At 36.4% G+C, this 26,326-nt stretch overlaps 2 protein-coding genes and 1 long non-coding RNA gene across 11 annotated transcripts in view; 1 reads left to right on the top strand and 2 right to left on the bottom strand.

Annotated features, from left to right (window-relative positions):
* Window positions 1–21,927, top strand: part of LOC127379588 (Fc receptor-like protein 5) — a 44,779-nt gene extending 22,852 nt beyond the window's left edge. Inside the window, exons 2-9 of one of the 7 annotated variants that reach the window (XM_051429396.1) lie at window positions 17,446–17,505; window positions 17,620–17,883; window positions 18,216–18,461; window positions 18,634–18,780; window positions 19,228–19,293; window positions 19,566–19,628; window positions 19,942–20,010; window positions 20,112–20,327. In XM_051429396.1, the coding sequence (XP_051285356.1) occupies window positions 17,446–17,505; window positions 17,620–17,883; window positions 18,216–18,461; window positions 18,634–18,780; window positions 19,228–19,293; window positions 19,566–19,628; window positions 19,942–20,010; window positions 20,112–20,266 (1,070 nt within the window). In that variant the 3' untranslated portion in view covers window positions 20,267–20,327. Of the gene's footprint in view, window positions 1–17,445; window positions 17,506–17,619; window positions 17,884–18,215; window positions 18,462–18,633; window positions 18,781–19,227; window positions 19,294–19,565; window positions 19,629–19,941; window positions 20,011–20,111; window positions 20,328–20,954; window positions 21,002–21,084 lie in introns of those variants that run through there. The other 6 variants (XM_051429399.1, XM_051429398.1, XM_051429394.1 and 3 more) reach the window with 6 other exon arrangements.
* Window positions 1–26,326, bottom strand: part of LOC127379579 (trichohyalin-like) — a 175,195-nt gene that overhangs the window by 146,211 nt on the left and 2,658 nt on the right. The gene's annotated exons all lie outside the window — the stretch shown is intronic.
* LOC127379610 (uncharacterized) lies at window positions 1,263–26,326 on the bottom strand. Of its 3 annotated transcripts, XR_007888342.1 has the most exons (6): window positions 26,209–26,326; window positions 25,795–25,962; window positions 23,706–23,786; window positions 23,456–23,478; window positions 2,056–2,140; window positions 1,263–1,873 (listed from the first exon to the last, which is right to left on the bottom strand). It is a non-coding gene; the product is annotated as an uncharacterized LOC127379610 (long non-coding RNA). The 3 variants fall into 3 exon arrangements; XR_007888343.1 differs by having other exon boundaries at window positions 23,706–23,783; window positions 25,795–26,320; XR_007888344.1 differs by lacking the exon at window positions 23,456–23,478 and having other exon boundaries at window positions 2,056–2,163; window positions 25,795–26,320.

The following is a 26,326-nucleotide window of genomic DNA, read 5'->3' as shown; positions in this document are numbered from 1 at the left end:
ATGTTGATATAAACAACATGGATAAACTAGTTGGAGTAATCAACTTAAACACGTGTTTATGCTACCAATTATTGATTAAAAACTGCTTTAACTGTGGAGGAAAAGACCTCAGTGTGATACATATGTTAAACATTTTGTGTCTACCTAAATATATATATATGAAATACAACATGGCAGCAGTGCCTTGATGACGTCAGTCAAGTTTCATTCAATATATTCAAAGATTCATTCAATATATTCAAAGATTCATTCATTATATTCAAAGATTAATTTCCTAAACGGCATGCCAAATATGAACTATAGGCCTGTATCTATTATATTATGAATGAAATGTGCGTTATTTGGAAGAAAGTCGAGGTGTGACTGACTTACAGTGGATCCCCCATTCCCCCCTTGTCCGTTCCATTAGGGAGACCAAGAGGTGAACTGCCCCCCCTTCTCCACATAGCTTCATTGCACAGTACCTTCTCAGCAAGCAGGGGCGCTTGCAGCTGTAGGGGGTGCCAATTTGCCAATTCCCCACACAGTGGTATGATATAGCACATAGAAAACCGCTTCATGGCGCAGTGGATTTTTTTTTTTTTAAGTGCTTGTCATGCCATCTCTCATGAAAAAATGCCGCCCTGGGCGTCTGCCCGCTTTGCCATTGACCGAAACCGCTACTGGAAAGAGGGCAACAATGTGACTCTGAGCTGCAGAAACAAGACGACTTCCTCCAACCTCACAGCTGGTTTCTATAAAGATGGCCTCCTCATGGGCAGCAGCTCTACAGGAGAGATGATCATCCACAGTGTTTCCAAGTCTGATGAAGGACTCTACAAGTGTAAGATCTCTGGAGCTGGAGAATCAGCAGAGAGCTGGTTGGCTGTCAGAGGTGAGACATTGCACTGTTTATCTTCTAATGGTTCTATAAAAAGCAGAACAGCAACCTGATAGATGTTCAGTATGTACCAGAGTAATGCTACAGCAGCCCTTAGAGACAACCTGTGACACACTGTTAATACTGCCATGCTGTTACAGCACATATATCCTCTTGTCTTTGCAGCTCTTCACACAGAGACTTGTCCCTCCTCAGATCACTCCTTTTATGTTCTCCTCCTTTTAATATGCAAAACTGTTTGGACAACTGTGCAATAAAAAAATTGAAAAATATCTTTAAATATACAATTGTTTATTTTTATATATAGGACAAATAATAATAATAATTATTATTATAATAAAAACAATTTGATATTTCTCAAAGCAAATATTGTCAAGAATCATTAATAATTAAGAGAATAATTAATCAGCATTTGGACTATTGAAAGTGCCACAGGGTTGAAATAAACCTCTTTATTACAGAAACATGGAGCAGATAATTCTAAACTGAGAGTATGAACTCATTTACAAACAATACAAAACAGAATAAAAAATAATATCTTTACTGTCCAAACCAGAAACTGTGTGTGTCAATGGAGAATAAATGTTAACATATAGATTCAATTCAGTAAAAATACAGAACAAAAGTTGCATTCCAGTTTATTTTACCTTCAGTCCTAACCCCGTGGCTAGCAATTCAATATTTAAGATTTTTATTCTTACTAATCAATGAAGAGTAGCAAAAAATAAAAGCAAACCTGTTGCCTCATTTTAAACAAACATAAAATATAAAAGATCAAATGTTGTTGATTTCACAATAAAATATATGTCTATAAAATAAAATAATATTGTCTAATAAATATTATCTTCCAGAGATAATATGATCTGAGTTATGGTGAATGTCTCCAGTGTTGCTGATGAGAGTGACCTGCAGTTTGTCTCCAGGGCTCAACTTCAGGTCACTCCACAACAGGTCAGTGGGAGGATAATGGGTACCACGACCTGGAGCCCACAACTGCAAAATGCAAATGTTACAGGCTTACAAATACACTTGTGCATTATTATTAATATTATTTATTTTTTAATTTCAAATGGGACTCAACAACAATGGAGAAAGAAAGAAAGAAAGAAAGAAAGAAAGAAAGACAGAAAGAAAGAAAGAAATGATAGAAGGACAAACATGAATGAAAGACTCACAGTGACAGTGTTTCCAGCCTGTAGTTTGATTGAGTTCTCAAATGTGTACATGAAGGATTCTGTCTTATTTAACCGGACTTCTAACCTCCATCCTCCCAGTTGTTGCTCCTGCAGTGACATTGGGTGAGAGGGAGGATGAGAACAAACTAATGTTACAGTGTTACACTTATTGAATCCATTGTGTTTATTCAATGATTCAATGTCATTTCCCTCTTTACATGAAAACAAGAGCAAATGGATTGTGGGGGAACTAACAGCTCATTATTTGGAATATTATTGTAGTCCAGACTTATACAGAACTCATACAGTGGTCATCCACACACAGACAACATTACCTCATTGGACCAGTTCCTGAGACGAATATATTTGCCGTGTTGGTCGACCTCAACGTCGGGTACTGTGGTTGAGCTCTGACTGGCCGAGCTGGTGTTGTTCTCCTCCACTGCAACCTAATGAGAGGGAGACAACACACACACATATCATTCAGGACTAACCAACTAGCTAACAGACAGACAGATGGATGTTGTCAAACACATTGTGTCTTTAGACATTTGACTGTTGTAGAGTTTTCTTGATAAGTGAAATCTTTCTCTCTTTTTACGACAGCGATGGAGATAAATGTGATCAATTGTAATTTTGATTCTGATATTAGAATAGTTCAGCAACAGTTCAGACTGACAGCAGGTAGATTACAGACGTTAAAAACACACAAAGTCAATGAAAAGGTGAAAGTGGGAACAATTAGACATTAATAATTATACTGACTGCTTGTAATATGGACAGGTGGTGATCATGATGTGTTGTTTAAGATTGTAAATGTCCTAGTTCAATATTTTATGAAGAAGTTTAAAAGAAAGTGAGAGGAAAACTCTGCTCCATTAATAAAGGGTAAAACATGTACCCTGTTCTTCAGCTCCTTCTTTGCGTTCTCTTTTTTCTCAGCTTCCTCCCTTTTCTTCTTCTCCTCCTTGAGCTTCTTTTCCCACTGGGAGGAAAAAGAGAGATGAAGAGACAATTGGTTTTATTTTGTGCACTTAATATCCAGGTCTGAAACTACGTTCTGATTGGCTGTAGGTTGTGATTTATGACCTTTTAATGTTGTTTCGTCCCTGACTGTATTATTGTTTTGTATTGTTTCTGCTGTGGTGTGCTCTGTGTTTTGTCCCTGTTTTCTACAGGAGTGTGCAGCCTGTCTCAGTAGGGATCTTTGACGGCAACCCATAGGTCTCCTCCTGACTGGTTAATTACGTGTCTGTTGCTGGTTGGTTCCCCCTGTGACATCTGCAACATCCGCCATGTTTTAAACATCTGGCCTCACATCAGTCGGGTCAGAAAACCTGGCAGCAGCATCATTCTGTCCCCCCGGACCAATGAGAAACTGTGTGTAGTCGTAAGAACATTGTTGGCAACGATTGGCGAGTTATAAAGATTATTGTTTTCCTATGGTTGTATATAGTGGGTGTGTAGGGATGAACTGCCATTCAGGAATTAGTCAGCATTTTGTTTGAGAGAGTTAGATCTGCTTTATTTGTTGTTTTGGCCTGAAGATTGTTCCTGGTTTTTGTTGCACTTCTGGTTTCACATCTGTAAATAAATCAGTTCACTTGTTTGTTAAACCTGTGTTAGTTTTTGGTTTGGGGATCAGGAAGGGAAACTTATTCATTGTTATTATTTCCTCTTCACTTGTATGTTGCGCTCCTACCCCATATACAGGGGGTGTAACAATGTGCCCATAGTTGAGTCAGGTTCAACCTCTGTTTATACTGTGAATATATACTGTAAATATCAGCTGTAACAATCAGTGCACTACTCAACTGATGAATTCAACATGTAATTCTAAAATAAGAGCATTAAAGTAAAGAAGCAGAATGTCTCAAAGTCAGCAGTGTCAGCAGGGTTCAACAACAAAATCTAATCTTTATCATATTTATAGAATGAATACATTCACTGTTACACTGCTCTGTGTTTCTGTCAACCTGAGTCCACTTTCATATATAATATATATCATATATAAAATAAAAAACATTGATTTAGGTGAAAACATTCACCTCTGTGTTTCTGATCATCAGCTCCTTCAGTTCTCTCTCTGCTCTCTGATTTTTATTCATTTTATTTTTATGAAGTTAATGTGCAGTTCACATTAAGGTCTGAATGGACTCTCATGTGTGATGATCTGATGCTGTGGTAGAACACTGTTCATGTACAGTTTGTCTCAGGTTGAATCAGTTTACCTTCAGTGGATTTATACTGGAAACACTATCTGACTGTTGTCTGTCCTGAACCACCAGAGTGAGTTAATCATTGCACAGCTTTTTAAACATTGAGTTTAACACTGGTAACAACCAACTGTCTGGTTTGATATTATATATTGAATCTGGACAGCAGGAGGATATTTCATCTGTTACACCAACAATACTCAGTAATGTGATGCCTCTAGTTTAGAAATTCTAAATATTTGTTGATTACTGTATGTATGTGCTTTAACTATATGTAGCAACCATACCTACTACCTGCTGGAGCAATGCTGCTGTACTGTTAGTTCAGACTGAATTGATACACATTAGTATAAGTATTAGTATACTATAACTAAGTATTAGTTAACTGTTAATAACTCACTGAGAATGTGCTTTACAGGATTCACAGTAAACATCTTAAAATAACAGAGATTGTTCTTGATTCTGTTAATAATGTTGCATTATTATATTTCAGAGAGCTGGAGTTTGAATGCTGCACAGCACTGACAGCGGCACATTGTGTGGATCTCAACATTCTTGATCAATATTGATTTTAACAGTGTTAATCTGCAGGAATTAACCAACAGATAAAGAATCTGTGACAGTTGAACCTTAATGTTCTAACATTTGTGTTTTCCTCTCAGTACTGATTACTGAATACAACACTTTTATAAGACTTGGTTTAAAGAGGTCTAAGAGGGAGTCTGACCTCTAACTGACCTCCAACATAAACGTCACTGTGGAGAATGTCATACTCTCTATGGATGACCTTTAGCAAATACAATATATATTTGTTCATGTACAGACATTATAACATTATAAACCATACAATATTTCTTAGTTAGTGTAATAATAATACTTATGCTAATTTCTGTATTGTGTCATCAGCAAAAATGCAGTTCAGTTTGTGGCAAACAGAATGGTTACTACTTATACACTAATACATTTCTTTATATTTTGAGTTCAAAAGAAAAAAATAAATATTTAAATGAAAAGTTAATTTTGGTTTATTATTTCTACACATACCATACAACAGATGAGGTCAGACGGGTTGTATGAGGCAGTAAAGCCAAAGTCAAGAAAACCCGGTGGCTTCAGTTTAATATTATCATCTTAAAGTTATTTAAATGTTTTTATTCATTTAAATAAGCTTTAGATCAAATACAATTGTGAGATTTAACTAAAACACACAAATACTATACGATATGTAAAGAAAACTATATGTATAAAATATTTATATTTATAAATATGTGAATAAATATATATGCCAGATAATAAAGTGAATATGCACTAGTATTACTACTAGTAGTGGTGGTGGGAACAATCCTAAAGTAAAAGGCAACTCTACTTAAATTCATGAATCAATTGTTTTTTTTCATACATTTTTTGTTTTAGTATAATTGTCTGATTTTAATTGTGTCATTGCTTCCGTTGCTTTTTCAATTTGGGATTTTAAGTCAAATTGAGAACATTCAGCTTTCCTGTGAGAAACTCTGCAGTTCCACAGTTTGACCAGTAAAGCAGCAGCTCTTCTGTCAGTGAGTATAAAGGAACATTTGTGACCTGAAGTCAGTTTTGTTCAATACAGCACACATCCGTCTGTGTCTGAGTTTACTCTGCTGAATCTCTTAGTCAGGAAATATCAGAATGTATTAATTGTACTTCTACGTTACAACTTACCCCAGATGAAGGAGACCGGACCGGAGCAGCTTGTCTCCTTTCCAACTGGGATAACAGAGAGAGGTTAAGAGAGACATGTTCTTTATTAAATATATTTAGTGGTTTATTATCTAAAGCATTAAACAAATTATTTAAAGGGGAACTTGGCAACTTTTTCAGCTTAATAAACCTGTTTAGAAACAATTTGGATGGTTAAATGGCCTGTTCCGGTGAAAATGGTAACTCCACCCCCCCTAGTGTCCCCAGGTGGAAAACCAACTTTGCAACTTTGGGACTACCGTCCCATTAAGTTGGAAATAGGAAGTATCGTGAGAAGCGTGAACCAGCGAGAAACACAAACTGCTTTACAGCAATTCCACATAAACGCACACGCGCCCTCAATACCGGTTAGTGTATAATGTATTACCCACCTCGGTAGACATTGCTCCACACGAAAAAGTTGCCCGGCGAAAAAAGGCACATCAGCAGCGGTAGAAAGGGGGAGGAGTGTGCCGACAGTGAGTTTTTTTTACGACGTGTTGTGAAATATACGTCCCAGAGCTGTAGGGGGAGCTCGTTGAGAAAACATGTGATGACAAAAGTGAAAACCAGTGAAGAAATGGCTAGAGTTGCCAAGTTCCCCTTTAACCATAAAGGTTCTCAGTAGACTTTTAGACCTCTATTAGCGCTATGGAGCTTATTTTTTTTTTAATGAGTGAGTTGTGGCAGACACACACTCCAGCCAGTGGTTTTATACTATTCCTCTGATCTACAGGTGGCTGCAACAAGATACGCTGCAATGTGACAACAAAGACAGGGAAGAAGACTGCAAGCATGTAAACATTGCATTTGAAAATAATTTGGCTTTGTAAAAGAACACAATGTGTTTTAGTAAGTAACTCTGAACTTAGACATATATTTTGTTTGAAAGGGCAGCTTTAAGTTTATGGTCTGAATTGTTGTTTAAACTCAAAGTCACAATGATCTTTAATCTGTCATGGAAACTTATACGGGATGGGTGTTGCTGGACACCAAATATTACTGCAAATATTCAGATGGTTTTGGTTAAAATAGAAAGACAAACCTCCTTGTTGTTGGACTCCATCAGGGTCTGCAGGTTTGTCTCCACCATCCTCTGAATCTCATCCTGGAGCTGCTGGACTTCAGCTTGTTTGTCTTCAACCTGGGAGGAAAGAGGAGACGAGATGACCATATGAGAGACATGTTTTATTATTAATGCACATTAGAAGTGATGTACTACAGTACCAGAGAAACAGTCAAACCTATGGAATGATGACTTTATCTATAAATCGTATTTAAGCTGCTGCCAAGAGATAAACATTTCTGAATTAAGTAACTATTAAGTTGCTATTTAATTGGTACAAATGCAATGACCAGTGCAAAGCACACACTGTCTTTCATACAACATGATAAAGTCCCAAAACAAAGTATAGTTATGTTCAAGTGACATAGAAGCCATAGTAATTATGACTCAAGTAAAGGAGGAAGTCCTTCTCTATGTTCTGCTTTTTAATTTAGGTCACTACAGAAGCAGTAGGTTCTGTGCTCACATAGTATAACACTGAAATCTGCAGCCAAAGGAAAATGCTGAGAACAATGGAGACACAGTTTAATGACTGATAATAATGATAATACCAAGGTGATGAGAGTATGAAAGCAAATACGTAAATAGCAGAAAAATAAAATCTTTTGAAGAAAATAAATAGAAACCTGTTTGATTTTGGTGTCTAATTCCTTCTGATGAGTCTCCAGCTTCTTCTTCAGTGTCTCCACTTCCTGCTCAGCTTTATTCTTCTTCTGCTCTTCTTCTTTGCTGCCACTCTGGATCATTAAAACATGTGACTGATCATACTACACAATGTCCCATATGGCAAAGAAATGAAGCCTCTGGTTTTATGGATAACAAGTGAGAAATATCAGCTCTCTGTGTAGCAGAACATTTCAGTGGCAATGTTTAATTTCAGGCCTGTGGGTGGTGACCCCTGACTTCCCCTCAGTATGTGCTGTACACATTCACATTCTCTCTGCTGCTCTCTGTTTGTATAAAGTAGTTCAGAGCTGCACAATTTAACTGTTAATGAAGTTGATAAAGAAAATGGAGGACCAGCAGAGAATGTAGTCAGTCTGTGTCAGCATGGCTCTCATTCACAAACTAGTGACAAGAGACATCACAATAATAATGGATATATTACAATAACAGACTTTCTTGTTATTTTTGTGACGACACCTCAGAGTGTATTATTGCATTCAAACCATGAGCACTTACCGAAGGCCACCAGGTAGACTGGGCTAGGTTGGCTTGGATTGTCTGCAGGTGGGAGGGAGAGATAGAGACATTAGTATCACATTAAAGCTTGTGAATAATTATACAACCAAATGACAGTTAAACCAACACAATATGTAACTTAATATACAGTCAAGTACATTTTATATGCTACATCTTAGTACAAGTTCAGTAACACAAACATGGTGTAGTTGGATTCTCAAACAGCAGAGATAATGAGACATTAACCTCTTTGTGTTTGTTCTCCAGCTCTTTCTTCACGGTCTGCAGGTTGTTCTGGATCCTCTGCCTCTCTTCACGGAGCTTCTGCAGCTCAGATTGTTTCTTTTCAACCTGGAAGGACAGAGAGACAAGTTTGACTGTGTTTACACTATGGATGACATAAGAATGTGACTTCAAACTGAAATAAAAACCTGATATTATTAAAGTGAAGTTGAACCTCATTCTTCCTGTATATGTTCTAATAAACACAGAATGCAGCAGTGAAAGTGGGAAAGAAAAGAAAAGTGCAGCTGTGAGACATTTAAGTTAGTAATGATCAGATGAACCTCTTTGTTCTTGCACTTCAGCTGATTGTTCAGAGTCTCCAACTGACTGTTCAGGGTCTTCACGTCTTTCTGCCTGTTCTGTTTCTCCTTCAGGAGCTGACTGATTTCAACCTGTTTTCCCTCCAACTGGGAGTGCAGAGAGACATGGAGACAGACTGTGAGAGACTTACACTTATTTTAGATATGAGAGATCATATAAGACATTAACTAAACACTCAACTCTACTTCAAGCTCTGATTCATTCAGCATTTAAAGTACTTTCAGTCTTGACTTGGACTTTAGATGTGTTGAACTGTTTGTTGTTATTGTAGTTTATTTTATATTTATTCATTAAATTTGAAATGCAAAAATAAAATAAAATATCATAATGTTCTATTTTCTGGAAGACACTAATTTAAAAGTCATTTGAAAAGAGGCAAATAAGTTGCTGGAAAGGAAACTCAAATACAAACCTTCTCCTCCAGGATCTGAACTTTGTTCTCAGCTTCTTCCCTCCTCTGCTGCTCATCCTGGAACCTCTGCCTGGAAGTCAACGGCCACTGAAACTGAAAGAGTAAGAGGAGACAGAGATTAGACACTTAAAAAGAAAGTTCATAATCTTTCTTTTTTATAACTTTTTTCATTTTCATTTTTTATTTGTGTCATTGTGATTTTAAGTCAAATTGAGAACATTCAGCTTTCCTGTTAGAAACTCTGCAGTTCCACAGTTTGACCAGTAAAACACAGCTCTTCCTTCAGTGAGTATAAAGGAACATTTGTGACCTGAAGTCAGTTTTGTTCAATACAGCACACATCTGTCTGTGTAAGTTTGTCTTGTGGAGTTTACTCTGCTGATTTTGTTAGTTTCTATCAGGAAATATCAGAGTGTATAAATTTTACTTCTACATTGCAACTTACCCCAGATGAAGAAGACCGGACCGGAGCAGCTTGGCTTCTTTCCAACTGGGATAAAAGAGAGAGGTTAAGAGAGACATGTTCTTTATTAAATATATTTAGTGGTTTATTATCTAAACCATTAAACAAATTATTAAACCATAAAGGTTCCCGGTGGAGTTTTAGACCTTTAGTAGCACTATGGAGCTTATTTTTTTAATGAATGAGTCCCCAGTTTGTGCATGAGAACACACTTGAATACACATGTGGCAGACACACACTCCAGCCAGTGGTTTTATACTATTCCTCTGATCTACAGGTGGCTGCAACAGGATGGGATATGCTGCAATGTGACAACAAAGACGGAAGAAGACTGCAAGCATGTAAACATTGCACTTTAAAATAATTTGGCTTTGTAAAAGAACACAATGTGTTTTAGTGAGTAACTCTGAACTTAGACAGATATTCTGTTTGAAAGATCAGCTTTGAGTTTATGGTCTGAATTGTTCAACACATGAAGTCACAATGATCTTCGATCTGTGATGGAAACTTATACGGGATGGTTGTCACTGAACACCAAATATTACTGTAAATATTCAGATGGTTTTGGTTAAAGTAGAAAGATGAACCTCCTTGTTGTTGGACTCCAGATTCTCCATCAGGGTCCGCAGGTTGGTCTCCACCATCCTCTGAATATCATCCTGGAGCTGCTGGACTTCAGCTTGTTTGTCTTCAACCTGGGAGGAAAGAGGAGACGAGATGACTATAAGAGAGACATGTTTTATTATCAATACACGTTAGAAGTGATGCACTACAGTACCAGAGAAACAGTCAAACCTATGGAATGATGATTTTATCTGTAAATCTTATTAAAGCTGCTGCCAAGAGATAAACATTTCTGAATTAAGTAACTGTTAAGTAGCTATTTAATTGGTACAAATGCAATGACCAGTGCAAAGCACACACTGTCTTTCCCACAACATAATTATTTTCCTAAAATAAAGTATCTTTATGTTCAAGTGATGTAGTAACTGTAGTAATTATGACTCAAGTAAAGGAGGAAGTCCTTCTCTGTGTTCTGCTTTTTAATTTTTGGGGACTACAGAAGCAGTAGGCACATAGTGTAACACTGAAATCTGCAGCCAAAGGAAAATGCTGAGACCGATGGAGGCAAAGTTTGATGATAATACCAAGGTGATGAGAGTATGAAAGCAAATAAGTAGATGGCTAAAACAAATCTTTAAAAGAAAATAAATAGAAACCTCTTTGATTTTGGTGTCTAATTCCTTCTGATGAGTCTCCAGCTTCTTCTTCAGTCTCTCAACTTCCTGCTCAGCTTTATTCTTCTGCTCTTCTATTTTCCTGCGCCTCTGGATCATAATAAAACATGTGACTGAAAATACTACACAATGACACATATGGCAAAGAAAGCAGAACATTTTAATGGCAAAGTTTAATTTCAGGTCTGTGGGTGGTGACGCGTGACTTCCCCTCAGTATGTGCTGTACACATTCACATTCTCTCTGCTGCTCTCTGTGTTGTATAAAGTAGTTCAGAGCTGCACAATTTAACTGTTAATGAAGTTGATAAAGAAAATGGAGGACCAGCAGAGAATGCAGTCAGTCTGTGTCAGCATTGCTCTCATTCACAAACTAGTGACAAGATGCATCACAATAATAATGGATATATTACAATAACAGACTTTCAAGTTATTTTTGTGATGGCACCTCAGAGTGTATTATTGCATTCAAACCATGAGCACTTACCGAAGACAACCGGGATAGTGTGGTTTGGATTGTCTCCAGCTGGGACGGAGAGATAGAGACATTAGTACCACATTAAAGCTTGTGAATAATTATACAACCAAATAACAGTTAAACTAAACACAATATGTGACTTAATATACAGTCAAGTACATTTTATATGCTACATTACTGAGTAGAAGTTCAATAACACAAACATAGTCTAGTTGGATTCTCAAACAGCAGAGATGATGAGACATCTCAATAAATGAAGATGAAGATGAAGACATGAACCTCTTCGTGTTTGTTCTCCAGATCTTTCTTCACGGTCTGCAGGTTGTTCTGGATTTTCTGCTTCTCTTCACGGAGCTTCAGCAGCTCAGCTTGTTTGAGTTTGACCTGGAAGAACAGAGAGACAAGTTTGACTGTGTCTACACTATGGATGACATAACAATGTGACTTCAAACTGAAATAAAAGCCTGACATTATTAAAGTGAAGTTGAACCTCATTCTTCCTCGTCTCCAGCTCCTCTGAGAATAGAGTGAGGACCCTCTTCACTCTATTCTCAGCTTCCTCCCTCCTCTGCTGCTCCTCCTTCAGCTGCTGCTCAGATTTCTGCTTCAACAGAAAGAGAGGACAGAGACAAGACGTGAGACATGATTTTATTTGGGGAGGTTATTGAAGACACCGCACAATAACACGTGTGTCACAGCCTTTGTATTTAGGTGCAGTTGAGAAATGTCAGACATTAAAGTAACAAATATTTAACAGAATTATTATGAGTGAAAGTCTGCAGTGGTTCAGAAAACACCATAACTATGTCACTCTCAAATTAAAAGTTGTTGTCTTCTCATTTCAGATCATGATACTTTATTGTTCTATACTCTGATGAAACTTATCTTGTTTGTTTTCTCTCTGAAAGCAATGTCCTGTTTCTTTACTTACATGTTTGTTCTTCTTTTTCCCCTTTCCCTCGTTCAAAACCTCCATTTGCACTGTTCCATCTGCCATTAGTGTCTCTCTCTGATCTTCAGTTTTGTTTCTTTTGGAGCAATTCCTCTCCTCTCCTTTATCACTGTTAGCCCTGTGGCTTCTCTTGTTTACTGTGTAAAATAGAATTAAAGCATGAAAGAAGTTTATTTGCATTTTGTGAAGGTATCACAGCATATGAACATTTCTGTCTAAATAAACCTGACAATTTTGATTGAATATTAAAAGCTGACAAACCACCACATTATTTATCAGCACTATAAGCTGTAACATACTGATGTTTTAATCACTCTTACTCATTACACCTGTGAGAATAACTTGACATTTTTAAACCAATGCAATTTATTTGTGACTTACTGATTTTGTTTTGTCTCCATTTCCACACAAAGAAGACAAGTAACAGAATAAGCAGGATGCAAACAGTCAAACTAACAGCCAGACCAACTGTGAGAGTAAAAGAACTGGACTGGACCTCGAAGAAATCATCTGAAATGAAACAGTATTACATATAGAAAACTAGAACTCAGCTATTTGAAACTACAATTGATCACATTAAACAATATTATTTAATAATGACCAGAAATATAGATGTGTGTCTCTCTGGTCTGGTTGGTCTTCTTCTGTTGGACTCTACAGGTGAAGTTGTTGCTGTGTCTCTTCTCCACAGTCACTCTGCTGCTGACAGTATAGAGGTCATCAGGACCTCTGACTGTCTCTGTAGGTCCAGCAGAGAGGAGGTTTCCCTCACCGTCCAGCCAGACCACCTCAGGCTCTGGATACCAGCCTTTAGACTCACACTGTAGATCCAGTCCTCCTCTGTTTCTGTCAATCCCTGATAAATCAATGACAGGTGGGGAAACAGCATCTGAAGCTGAGCAAAAGGAAAGATTTTAAACCAGTTGTCAGTTTTGCAATCACTGTTAATAGTAAAAACAAAAAAAGGTGCACGAATGCAGATAAATGCAAAACTGTAAAGCTAATAATAAACACATACTGTATAGCCTGTGCATTAGCATTGCCTTTAATATAACTGGAGATGGGGCTGGTGACGGGTCATATTTAACATTTCAAAAAGTTGTAAGTGCTCAACAAATGTCATTAAACTGAAATGGCATTGACGTTATAGACATTAAAAAGTCCAGGCAGTTTAGTTTTAGTTTTAGTTAGTTAGGTAGGCATTTTTTGGCAAGCAAAATAAAAGATCAATCATTAAGAATAAAAAGCCATATATGTTGTACATTATTCTGAAATCACAAACCAGTTGTTTTAAACATTACTATAAATTTTGAGAGGTAAATCTGCTGCCATCATCATTGTAAACCATATCTGTGAGGTGGTAAAGCCAGCCTATACCATTGTATAGAAAATATGCTTTTGATCTGCTGAATAGGCAAAATAAGTAGTCATAACATATGAACTCATTGCTGAACAGATTTGTTTGTTAACTAAATAATGGTCATTTAAAATGAATACATTTAATGCATTGAACTGCCATTGTGTTCGAAAGTTTTACACACTATATCATATTCTTTCTGCTTGAATTGAAACAAAGACTTACAGCTGTAAGAACAACTTCACTAGCAGTATCCTCATTTTACACAGACAATAAAACACTTCCATGCACTGGAGTTATACTTTCACTTTTGTCAGTACAGACATTCACATTAGCAACAGTAACATACGGGTGCAGTAGGACTTAATAAAGGGTTGGTGGACATCTCTTTGGAAAATTTGTCATGGTCTACATTAAAGCATATCACATTCTATCTATTTTAAACTATTTTATGTTTACTCTTTATGTCCCAACAACTGAAAGTTTATCCTCTACATGATTCACTGGATACAATGTACAGACTGCACCAAACTATCCTGTACACATACATTGTGTATCTACTCACCAACAACAAGCTCAATGAAAGAGTCTATAGTCAGATCTGGAATGTAGCATCTGTATCTCCCCTCATCAGAAGGTTTTACTTTGGAGAGCTTCAGTGAAATGTTTCCATGCTTCAGTTCACCAGCGAACAATGATGTCCTTCCTTTATAGGCTGGATTTTTAGCCTTTACATGGTCCTGACCAGCACGCCACAAATAGACAAATCTGGGATCCAGGTCGGGTCTCGTCCACTCCAATGTCTTGGCAGTAATATCCACAGCAGGTTCCAGATGACACGGCAAAATGATGTCATCACCAATTGTTGCCACTACTGGCTGAGGCGAACCAATTAACTGAGACTGACCTGGAAGATAAAATAAATTTGTTCAGCTGTATAAAGTGGGGCAGCTGTGGCGCAGAGGCAGAGCGGGTCGTCCCCTAATCGGAAGGTTGTTGGTTCAACTGATGAGAGTGAACTAAAACAGTGAACAGTGAAGTTGTGGGCCAGACATCAAAAACAAAGAGTTGACGGACTCTAAAACACACCATGGAGCTGTCTGTTGTAATTCTCTACTATGAGCAACAACTTTCATTTTACAGATATTTGGCATTTGATTGATTGGTGTGAAAATATGCAGCTCCTCGTATTCAACAACTACTTTCCAACAATGTCTTATTGTGGCCTTAAATTGTATTTGTGTGTAACTTACCTCTACAAGAGTGTGCTAGGAGAAAATGGACGAGCAGAACACTGATGGTTCTGAGCGGAGACTGAAGGCGCAGTCCAGTCATTGGAAGCATCCTGCAGTTCTGAAAATGAACATAAAACACTAAAAGCCTACATGGACACCATCATTGTATAGAAAATATGCTTTTGATCTGCTGAATAGGCAAAATAAGTAGTCATAACATATGAACTCATTCCTGAACAGATTTGTTTGTTAACTTAATAATGGTCATTTAAAATGAATACATTTAATGCATTGAACTGCCATTGTGTTCGAAAGTTTTACACATTATATTATATTCTTTCTGCTTGAATTGAAACAAAGACTTACAGCTGTAAGAACAACTTCACTAGCAGTATCCTCATTTTACACAGACAATAAAACACTTCCATGCACTGGAGTTATACTTTCACTTTTGTCAGTACAGACATTCACAGATCTATAGTGAATTCTGTGGCTGTATATGGTATATACCTTTATCTCTATTGTGTCACAGACTGTTCCTAAGTGAATTTGAATTTTTTTTTGGATGCTGCCAGTTTATATATTTTAGCCTACAGTACTTTCTATGGTACAAAGTCCTTGTCTCTAAGAATTAATCTAAGATAATAAAAAGAACATTTTTATTCAAATGTTCAAATAACTAAACACCAAAGGCTGATCAATTTTGAAATGATTAGATCACAATTATCCATAATTTTAAATATATACCATGTATGATACAATAAGTATGATACAGTGTTCCCCATGAATATAGAATTTACTTTCTCGTGTGTTATTATGATATATATGTGTGCTCTAAATGCAGACCTAGAAGGTGATAGTGTCTTTCAAAATAGAAGTAGAAACATGTAGAAAAGGCAAAAATAAATGTAGAAGACGACGTACCTGCTGCACAATCTGTCGACCATTTAATCAGACTTCACGACCAAAGTCTGTGAATCATTGACAGGATGTTTTCTGCAGCTTGTACATGCATTCATTTTTAGTTTGGAATTGAAAATGGTGTAGAACTTCCAAACTTTACCCGTGCAGTGTTCCCCATGAACTGGGTTGGGTTGGGTTCTACTTAGTCATAAAATATTGGAATAAATGCACAAAAATACAGTACAATCCAGGGAGGTGATACATATTTGCATATGGACAATATGCAGAATGTTAAGGACCAAATCTTTCACAGATTGTATTTGTTATTTTTATATGGCATGATATGAAATATCAATATCAATAACAGATTTGGATACAGATACATAACCTCGTATATCATTGGATCTTTCAGGATGCAGGTCATTTTGTAAAACTGTCAATTAATCAACTAATAAATAGAACTTTAAACAGAGTTTTAATAACTAATCTCAGTTTTACTTTGAGCATCTTTGCAACACTGAACTTTGAGCCTGTTGCTAGGTAACTGATTACTAATATGAAATATTACAGCTGCAATCAAAACCACATGAGCAATAGGAGAGTGTTCATGAGGTAGTTGTTAGGTCTGTTTTGTAACTGCAGGGGGCAGAACAGGACTTGTTTACATATAGTTTATGCAATAACATTTCTGTGATAAATTAGAAAATAAATCTGAGATAACCGACAACTCTTCCAGAAGCCATACAACTGTTTTAGCAACCTAAGCAGCACTCCTTGTGCATAGAACTAGAATTGGCCCTTATATTTTTTACTGCATATATATATATATATATATATATATATATATATATATATATATATATATATGTATATGTATATATAGTGTATATATTTTTTATAGTGTATATATTTTTCATCATAATCATATATATTCTACTGTATTTGAAAATATTCTTATTTTGTGATTTGTAATGTACTTCTACACTTCTGTACTTTGCACTACAATCCACTATATGCTGCTGTGTCTAACTTGAATTTCTCCTATGGGGATCAATAAAGGAACATCTTATCTTATCTTATCTTATCTCATCTTATAACACTAGTGAATTGGAAATGTTTTTTTTTCCACAGCCTGTATAAAGAGAAGGAAAAATAACAGCGACCAAAAACGGTTTCTATGTAAAAATGGGGATGTGAGCATTGTGAACTTTGTTTTAAGATGACGAAGAGAAACTTGAGCTGACCGAAGGAGCAGGGATGGTCAACCCCCCGTTGAATGGGTGCTTATAACTCTAGACTGACAAACTACTGTATGTTGAAGCCACTGTGACTCTGAGCTTTAGCAGCAACATCAGAAGTCAACTGCACAGGAAGAGGAAGTTCTCGCTTACATACTTGTTGTATTTCTGTCTGATGTTCAGACAGCAGCAAGACAACATGGAGGTCACATCTCTCTGCTTCAGACTGTGTGAGTGCTGAGTCTTAGTTTCTTTTTCTACATTTTATATTTTCCTGTAAATCGAAGCATCTATGGTTAATATACAACTTTGCTCCTTTGTTTATTCAGTGACGCTTGAATTCATTCTTCTGGGGACAGAAGTGCAGAACAGTTATACTCAGGAAAGTGGTGAGTAACAATGAGAAAATTGTAAAATAAAATACTTTGTTTTATTGTGTGTCATTTTCATTCTGTCATTTTCCTACTTTTGGATGAAGATAATGTAAATATTTCTCTTTTCAGGTGCAGCTTTTCTTTGGATCAGTCCGAACAGGCCGCAGCACTTTGAATATGAGTCCGTCTCTTTTCACTGTGAGGGGACTGATGGGTCCACTCAGCTGAAAGGAATCAGGATTACTGAGGAATTTAAACCAGTATGTGATATTAAGAGGACGCCAAAAGGGGCCTTCTGCACTATTGATAAAATCTATACAGTCGATAGTGGAGAATACTGGTGTGAGACTGAAGGGGGAGAAAAAACCAACAGAGTCAACATCACTGTCACTGGTATGTTTATTGTTATTTATAGCCACTACATATGTAATTTGAATATGTTTCTCATAAAGAATGTCTAGTGTGAAACTTCACTGATCCAGTTTAGACTGTAAGCCCATCATTTTTAATTAACGTAGATTTTGTTAATGGAAATATGAAAATCTTTGGGAATTAATTAATTGCTGCCTGGATTATGTACAACTTTTTTTGATAGAATGAAGCTTGGAGTCACGGCGAGATGAAAACGGTCTTAAATAAATATCTTCAGTTTCCAATTGGGTGTAACTGCAATGTTAATGATTAATAAAACATATTAATAACAGCTTTTTTCTTTCTTTCCACAGCTGGTTCTGTAATTTTGGACAGTCCTGCTCTTCCTGTGATGGAGGGACACATTGTGACTCTGTGCTGCAGAAGCAAGACCAGTTCCAACAAGCTCTTAGCTCATTTCTACAAGGATGGCGTCCTCCTGCAGGGCAGTCCTGCAGAAGAGATAACCATTAACAGTGTTTGCAAGTCTGATGAAGGCCTCTACAAGTGCAGCACCTCTGAGGGTGAAACATCTCCAGGAAGCTGGCTGGCTGTCAGAGGTGAGGAATAACAGTGTTAGAGTTAGAAAGCTGCTGATTATACACGATGATGGCACCCCCCTACTTATGAAGAGTCCAGTCCAAATGTAAACATATTTGTCAAGTGTCTCATGTTTAAAACAATCATTTTACAATTGAAGTTCCATGCATAGTGTTATTTTCATCCTTACAGCAAATTCTCGATCCCGTCATGAAGAGACCCTCCCCGATGACTCAGAGTCCCCCCATGTCTTCACCCTGCTGTGGATTGCTGTCACTGTTTTAGTGATGGCTCTGGTGCTGCTGCTGGTGGGATTCCTCCATGTTAGGAAACACAGAGGTACAGAAATGTTACTACGGAGAGCATCGCATCACACTTGTTTTACATTTCTCCAATAGTTTAGGAATGGTGGGATATGTGATTCTAACTGTAATTCTGCACATCAAGCTATTTTTAGCGAACAGAGCCACAAGTTTAAAAGAATTAAAAACATAAAACAGATTCAAATTAGATTTCTTATCATATTACACATTTCCCTTGCCCTTAGCTCAGCTTTGAGGATATGTTAATATTTTGGCTAACAGCTCCAATGCTTATTCATGTCATAAACTTGTGTTAATATATAGGATTAAATATTTTATATTTTTATACAACTCACAATGTTGCACTTAGTTGCACAAGTGTGAACCATCTGTTGGCTTAAGTGCACAGTAGAGTAAAATTGTTTAATTTTACAAAAAAAAAACCTCCTTTTATTTTTCTGGCTCTCTGTTTTCTATCCATCAGTGATGCTCTGCTTTTCCTCAAAGACTCCACCAGCAGCATCACAGTCGGGTGAGGACGATCAACACGGTGAGAGCAGACTTGTTACATAGGCTGTACTGTACTTCAGATTTGTCATTGCTCCATGTCATACTGATTTCTAAAAACATTTGAAGTAAAATCAAACACTTGAAATGAAAGACCAAACAAAAGTCCATCATCCAATTATAAGATGTAAATAGGGTGTTAATGAAGTATATTTATGTACAACTATGTCCCTGTCTACCTGACAACCTTCTGGGTCTGTGTTTATAATAACTTAAATGTATTTTTTTTCACAAACATTTGGTTTTATGTTTCAGTCTCTGGAGCGGACTCTGGTGTGACGTATGCAGTCGTCATCACAAAACAGAGAAAGAATAAAGGTTTACTTTATGCATTTTATTTCTTCAACATGATGTGAGAAACACAACAAGACTGTAATGGAACACTTGTGTCTTATTTATTAGTGATACTCTAAATGTTGAGAGACAAAGAGGTGCTTTTAACATCTTCAATTAGGTTTAACCACCGAGCACACTAGAATAATAAGACGAGCTGTTTGGTTTCACTGCCCTACATAATGAAAGTGGCAGTTGAGGTGTTACCAGTAAGGGTTGAGACATGCTGCACAGTAGAGCTGGTGGCTGAATTATTTTTACCTCCTCTCAGCGTCTCATACATGATGTTTTGTTTTAGAAGCAGCAGATGCTGTTGATAATTTGAGCCCAGAGACAAACCACAGCAGAAAACCACAGAGGGAAGGAGGTGAGAGGGGCTCGCTGACAGTTTTATTCTGATAAGAGCATTTGTGGTGTTCCTCTGTCTGTCTGTTGATCTCTTACTTCCTGTTGGTTTCTCCCCTTCAGATGACGATGAGTCCTCACTTCAACCCATTTACTCCACCTTAAAAACAAGTGAGACTTCACAAACTCTCCAGCGTGGTTCGTATATCATTAAAAAGCCTGTGGACAATTTCACATGTTTTCTAAAAATGTGCCAGTTAACTGATGCTCCCACTTAGATACAGCCACAGGTGTTTGAATTCCACATCTTTATTCCAGCTGTGAGTTTTCTGACCCCAACAAAGTGACTGCTACTGTCATTTAGCTCAGTAATGCTCATATTTGCTGTAATTCTAAACAAGATAGACAGAGGATTTAAAAGCTATTGACACAGAACTGTGATAAATTAAGATTTTGCCCAGAATGCATATTTTTCTAAGCATCTGGTTCATATTGATGCTCCATGTTGCTACATGTGTTACATTCTCATATCAGCTGGTTGTTTCAAGTTTACATCTGTACTGCTGACCAAGGAAACTGTAGTTTTTACAATGTAACAAATGATCTCTGGATCTTTTCTGGATGAAAAAGATGCTGATATATGTTGCAGTTCATCATCCAGTTAATGTCAGTCTGAAAGAGTGTTAGCATCACTTAGACTTTAAAGTGGATTGCACCTCATAAAATGAGAGTGCTGGAGAGAACAAATAGAAACAGGGTTTATTACTGAATATTTTATAATTATTTGAAGCTATCCAGTGGTGCAGCTACAATGGAAGTTTGACTTGAAGGGATTTGTCCAGATGAAATGTCAGTAGGTGTTTATTAACTTTTTTTTAGATTAGATTATCACAGTTTTTGTGTCTTAACATGGAAAATGAACTCTACCAGTTTCTAAAACACAGCCTGAATCTCTGAATCCAACAGCAACCAAAGACTCAACAGAAGAGGATCTGTATTCTCCTGTCCGGAAGGTACGACTGATGGTAATTATAAAAAAGTGGCCCTTGAGTTTAGAATATTTTACCACACATATATCCTGATTTCTGTCTTACAGGCCACAAAGAGCAGAGAGACCTGAGTGAAGAAAGGAGGAATTATTAGAAATATTGTTGAATTGTAAAGCTTTGTGTTGAACTTATTTGTGTGTGGTTAGTCATTTCATTGTAGTGTATTATGTATTAATAGAACGTTTCACAGTAGAAGTCAACAGAAATATGTCTATATGTACATCAAACCCTTCATATCTCAGATTGTTCGATTTGTGTTTCCTGTTCACTCTGTAACATAACAAATTTAAGATAAATATAAATATACAATTAAACAAATGAAATGGCCGTGTACACCTGCACTTTGAGACGCTTTAATAGATTGGAAATAAAGTTAGGCAGTACAGGACGAGTACAGTTATTATATAATTATATATCATTACATTGCATTTAACAACTTTTTCTGCTGTCACTTTGTGAGAAGATGCAGTCACTAACCCTTCAACCAAAAGACTTCAAACAAAGAATTCTGTTTACAACTAAATAATATCTAATGATATATGTGTATATTAACATAGGCTGTTGTTTTTCCAGGTGCAGGTGGGGTGTTTTTTGTCTTTTCGTTTCACTTTGTATGTACATTTTAGGAAAGGGCTTTAGCTTTCAGACTAGATTAAAGTTAATGTGGAAAAATGGCATACATTCGTTTTAGAGGAGGCCCTAACTGAATTGTGAGAGGGAGCATAAAGGGAAAACACATTAGTAAATGTGTGCTATGCTGGCAGCGTGGCTTTAGGGATGGCAGTGTCAGTCAGTAAGTCCACCACTTTGGCCCTGAATATCTCAGCAACTATGATGGATTGTACATTAACCCCAGTTCTGTTCTTAATAAAACATTATTAGTAGTTAAACTGTAATTGAGTTTTTCCATTGTATTCTACTTTATACTCCACTATTTTTTTTTGTTACTACTTACGTTGCATATTCCGATTGTTGATACAAAGTATAAATCAGTTAATAAATTCTGATTGAATTCTGATATTATTATAGGTGAAGCTACCCATTCAGCCATTCTAATTGAATTAACTATTAACTATTAACTATTGTGTCTTGAATGATTTGTATTAGTAATGTAAGCACAGAATATCAATCACATTTAACCATCTGCTGTGTTACTGCATCACCTGACTTTTGAATGATAATATAATAAGAATATAATACAATAATACAATAGCTCTAAGCACAACCGTACCCACGTCCTGGATTTCTGTGATTTCTCTACTCAAATCTTTCTGCCTGAGATTTATATTTATTTATTCTCTGCTTTTCATGTCACATCAATTTAAAATAATGATTAATGTTCACAACTTGCAGCTACATTCTTACACTGGTTCACTCAATATTTTGTATTAACATGTATTTAAGTGTTTGAGCAATTATGAAAAAAGAAAGAAATATCTGTTTTATTGAATAGAAAATATGCAAAACTGTAAGAAAAAATACAAAAATCTCTTTAAATATAAAAGTGTTTATTTATATACTGTAAAGTTGTACCTCACAGGACAAATAATAATAATATAAACAACATGTCTGGAAAACATATTTGATATTTGATTTTTACCTCTTTAATACAGAAACATGGAGCAGATCATTCTAAACTGACAGTATGAACTCATTTACAAACAATACAAAACACAGAATAGAAAATAATATCTTTACTGTCCAAACCACTGAGCTGTAGAAACTGTGTGTGTCAAAGGAGAAGAAATGTTAATATAGAGATTCAATTCAGTACAAATACAGAACAAAAGTTCCAGAGTTACATTCGCTCAGTTTTTGAGTTATTTTCCCTTCAGTCCTAATCCCATGGCTAACAAAGAAAACGTGTTTTGAATTGTTGAAAATGCCACAAAAAGGAAAATGTAATAATGTTTGATTTGATATTCATAAAAAAATTAATAAAATATCCATTGTTGTTGATTCCAGAATGGAAGAATGATTCATGACATGAATTTAAAAGTTATAGTGAATGTCTCCAGTGTTGCTGATGAGAGCGACCTGCAGTTTGTCTCCAGGGCTCCAGGACTTCAGGTCACTCCACAACAGGTCAGTGGGAGGATAATGGCTTCTATAACCTGGAGCCCACAACTGCAAAATGCAAAGGTCACAGACTTACAAATACACTCATGCATTAGTAGTAGTAGTAGTAGTAGTAGTAGCATTTTTATTAAAAATATTTTTTTATTTCAAATGGGACTTAACCATGGGAAAAGAAAGAAAGAAAGAAAGAAAGAAAGAAAGAAAGAAAGAAAGAAAGAAAGAAAGAAAAGGAAAAACATGAATGAAATACTCACAGTGACAGTGTTTCCAGCCTGTAGTTTGAATGAGTTCTCAAATGTGTACATGATGGGTTTTGTCTTATTTAACCGGACTTCTAACCTCCATCCTTCCAGTTGTTGCTCCTGCAGTGACATTGGGTGAGAGGGAGGATGAGAACAAACTAATGTTACAGTGTTACACTTATTGAATCCATTGTGTTTATTCAATGATTCAATGTCATTTCCCTCTTTACATGAAAACAAGAGCAAATGGATTGTGGGGGAACTAACAGCTCATTATTTGGAATATTATTGTAGTCCAGACTTATACAGAACTCATACAGTGTTCATCCACACACAGACAACAATACCTCATTGGACGAGTTTCTGAGACGAATATATTTGCCGTGTTGGTCGACCTCAACGTCAGGTGCTATGCTGGTGTTGTTCTGCTGAGAGAGAGACAACACACACACACACATATCATTCAGGACTAATCAACTAGCTAACAGACAGACAGACAGACAGATGGATGTTGATCTGTCAGCATTGTTTTACCACAGGAAGTGTCAGTCTGACAGAGAACCTGAACTGTTTAAGACTGAAACATAGTGTATTAAGACATCTGACTATTCTAGAGTTTTCTTGATAAGTGAAATATTTTATCATTATATTATTTTATTTTCACTTTCAAGTTAATGTGCAGTTTACATTAAGGTCTGAATGGACTCTCATTTGTGATGATCTGATGGTGTGATAGAACACTGTTCATGTACAGTCTGTCTCAGGTTGAATCAGTTTACCTTCAGTGGATTTATACTGGAAACACTATCTGACTGTTGTCAGAGTGAGTTAATCATTGCACTGCTTTACTGTTACTTTACTTTACTGTTAAACACTGTAATACGTATAATGATGCTTTTACTGTGATACTGTATCAACTATTTCTTCATTATTATATATGTATGTACTGTAACTGTATGTAGCCAGCTTACCTGCTGTCTGCTGGAGCAATGTTACTGTACTGGTAGTTCAGACTAAACTGATACACATTAGTAATATTAACTGTTATTAACTCAATAATAATGAGAGTTCAAATCAACAATAAGACATGAGGAAGTTACTGCATGGTCTGATTTGTGCAGCATTTTAATTCAAGTATAACAGAGAGGTCAACTATTAATGTTAAAGAAACAGAAGTTTTCTAGTTGGACCTTTAGATGGAACAAAGTCACAGTTCTGTCTGTGTGAGAGGACCAGCAGAGAATCCTGAAGGTTTTGGTCTCCAGCAGCTCCTGAGAGAAATATCTGTGTGTTTAGCTGCTAAATGCTCCACTGTGTTCACCAGCTAGTCTCTGACTGTGTCTGTGTGCTGCTAATAAAGCTAATGTACAGTGGGTTCTTACAGTTTGTTCTCTTGAAACAGCTTCCTGCCTCTGACAGTAACAGTATGAGAGCAGTGACAGTGAACCAGCACTGTGAAGCTGTGTGTGGACAGATAAACAATGAGCTGAAACTCACTATGAAGCTGCACATTCAGCTTAGACATTGAACACACTGTCACATCGTTTTCAGTTTTTCATTTGAAATATTTTTATAAAAATATCAGTTACATCTGCTTTAAATCATTCTATCTGTGATGTGTGGTTTGTTAACACACAGACAGATGGATATTGATCTTTTAGCAGTGTTGTACTGCAGGAAGTGACGGTCTGACACTGACTAATGTGCACACAATAAAGTGCTCTGAGAATATCTGTAAGACTGCATGAAGACTAATGTTAGCACTGTATCAAAGATATGCAGTCTCCACATTCATTTCAATAGTTTCATTTCAGTTACCACTCAACTGCAACGTCTAAGCAATTTTAATTCATTTCTATTAGCATTTATTTTATGTATGTTACTTTAACACACCAGCCTCTCTGCCTCAGTTAAACACAGTAGGTTGGTTTTATTTTTAGTTTATTCTCTCTTAGACAATGAATGACAGTTTAAGATTCTGTTATTGTTGTTGTTGTTGTTGTTGTTGTTGTTGTTGTTATTTATACGTTTTGGGTTTCTCTTCGATACACACTCTTTTAGTCTGCAGTGGTTCATACTGCTTTCAGTAAATAAAACTCTACAGAACCAGTTTACCTGTCACTTCAAGACCCTCAGCACCAAAAGTTGGTAGCTAAATGTTTTTATTTAAATTTAACTAAAAAACATGAATAAAAAACACATATTTCTTAAATGTTTTTTCCCTGTATCTCTGGCCTATCTCTGTTTATCTATTATTGTAATCTCCACTGATGATTTGTTTCCTCACTCCTCTGTCTGCCTACATTGTGTCTTCTTCTGAACCTCTGATTAACGACATTAACATAAATGTTGTTTTTGCATCCTTTCACAGATCAAACTTTTCCTGCTCTTGTTTGTTTTTTTCTCTGCAAAGCAATGTCCTGTTTCTTTACTTACATGTTTGCTCTTCTTTTTTCCTTTTTTTCTTGTTCACATTCTTCATCTGCACCGTCATCAGTGTCACTCTCTCTGTTTCTTCTTTAGTGACAGACTGATCTGCAGTTTTATTTCTTTTAGAACAGTTTTTCTCTCTATCGTTGTCATCTCTATGATATTTCTTGATCTCTGTGCAAAAATAAAGGCAGTAATATCAAAGTATAAAAGAGTGACTTCCATTGTTGGAAGATATCACAGCACATCAGACATTTGAGTCTGATTGCACTGCAGTTTTAACAACACCATAACCTTTGACCTCTGACAAATACTGACATCTTTATCAAAATAAACATCATTATTTTCCACGATTCACTATTTCATGAAACCTGTGAGAACTTGATATTCACAAAGAATTGCAAATAATTTGTGACTTACTCAACAGAAAGAAAACAAGTAACAGAATAGACACGATGCAAAGAGCCAAACAAACAGCCAAACCAACAATGATGGGAACAGCAGAACTGGAGTGGACTGTATAGAAATCATCTGAAAT

The sequence above is a fragment of the Dicentrarchus labrax genome, unplaced genomic scaffold, assembly GCF_905237075.1.
Source record: "Dicentrarchus labrax unplaced genomic scaffold, dlabrax2021, whole genome shotgun sequence".
NCBI classification, from domain to species: Eukaryota; Metazoa; Chordata; class Actinopteri; family Moronidae; genus Dicentrarchus; species Dicentrarchus labrax.
Note: the sequence above shows the minus strand (reverse complement) of the source record. Positions and strands in the feature narration are given on the sequence as shown.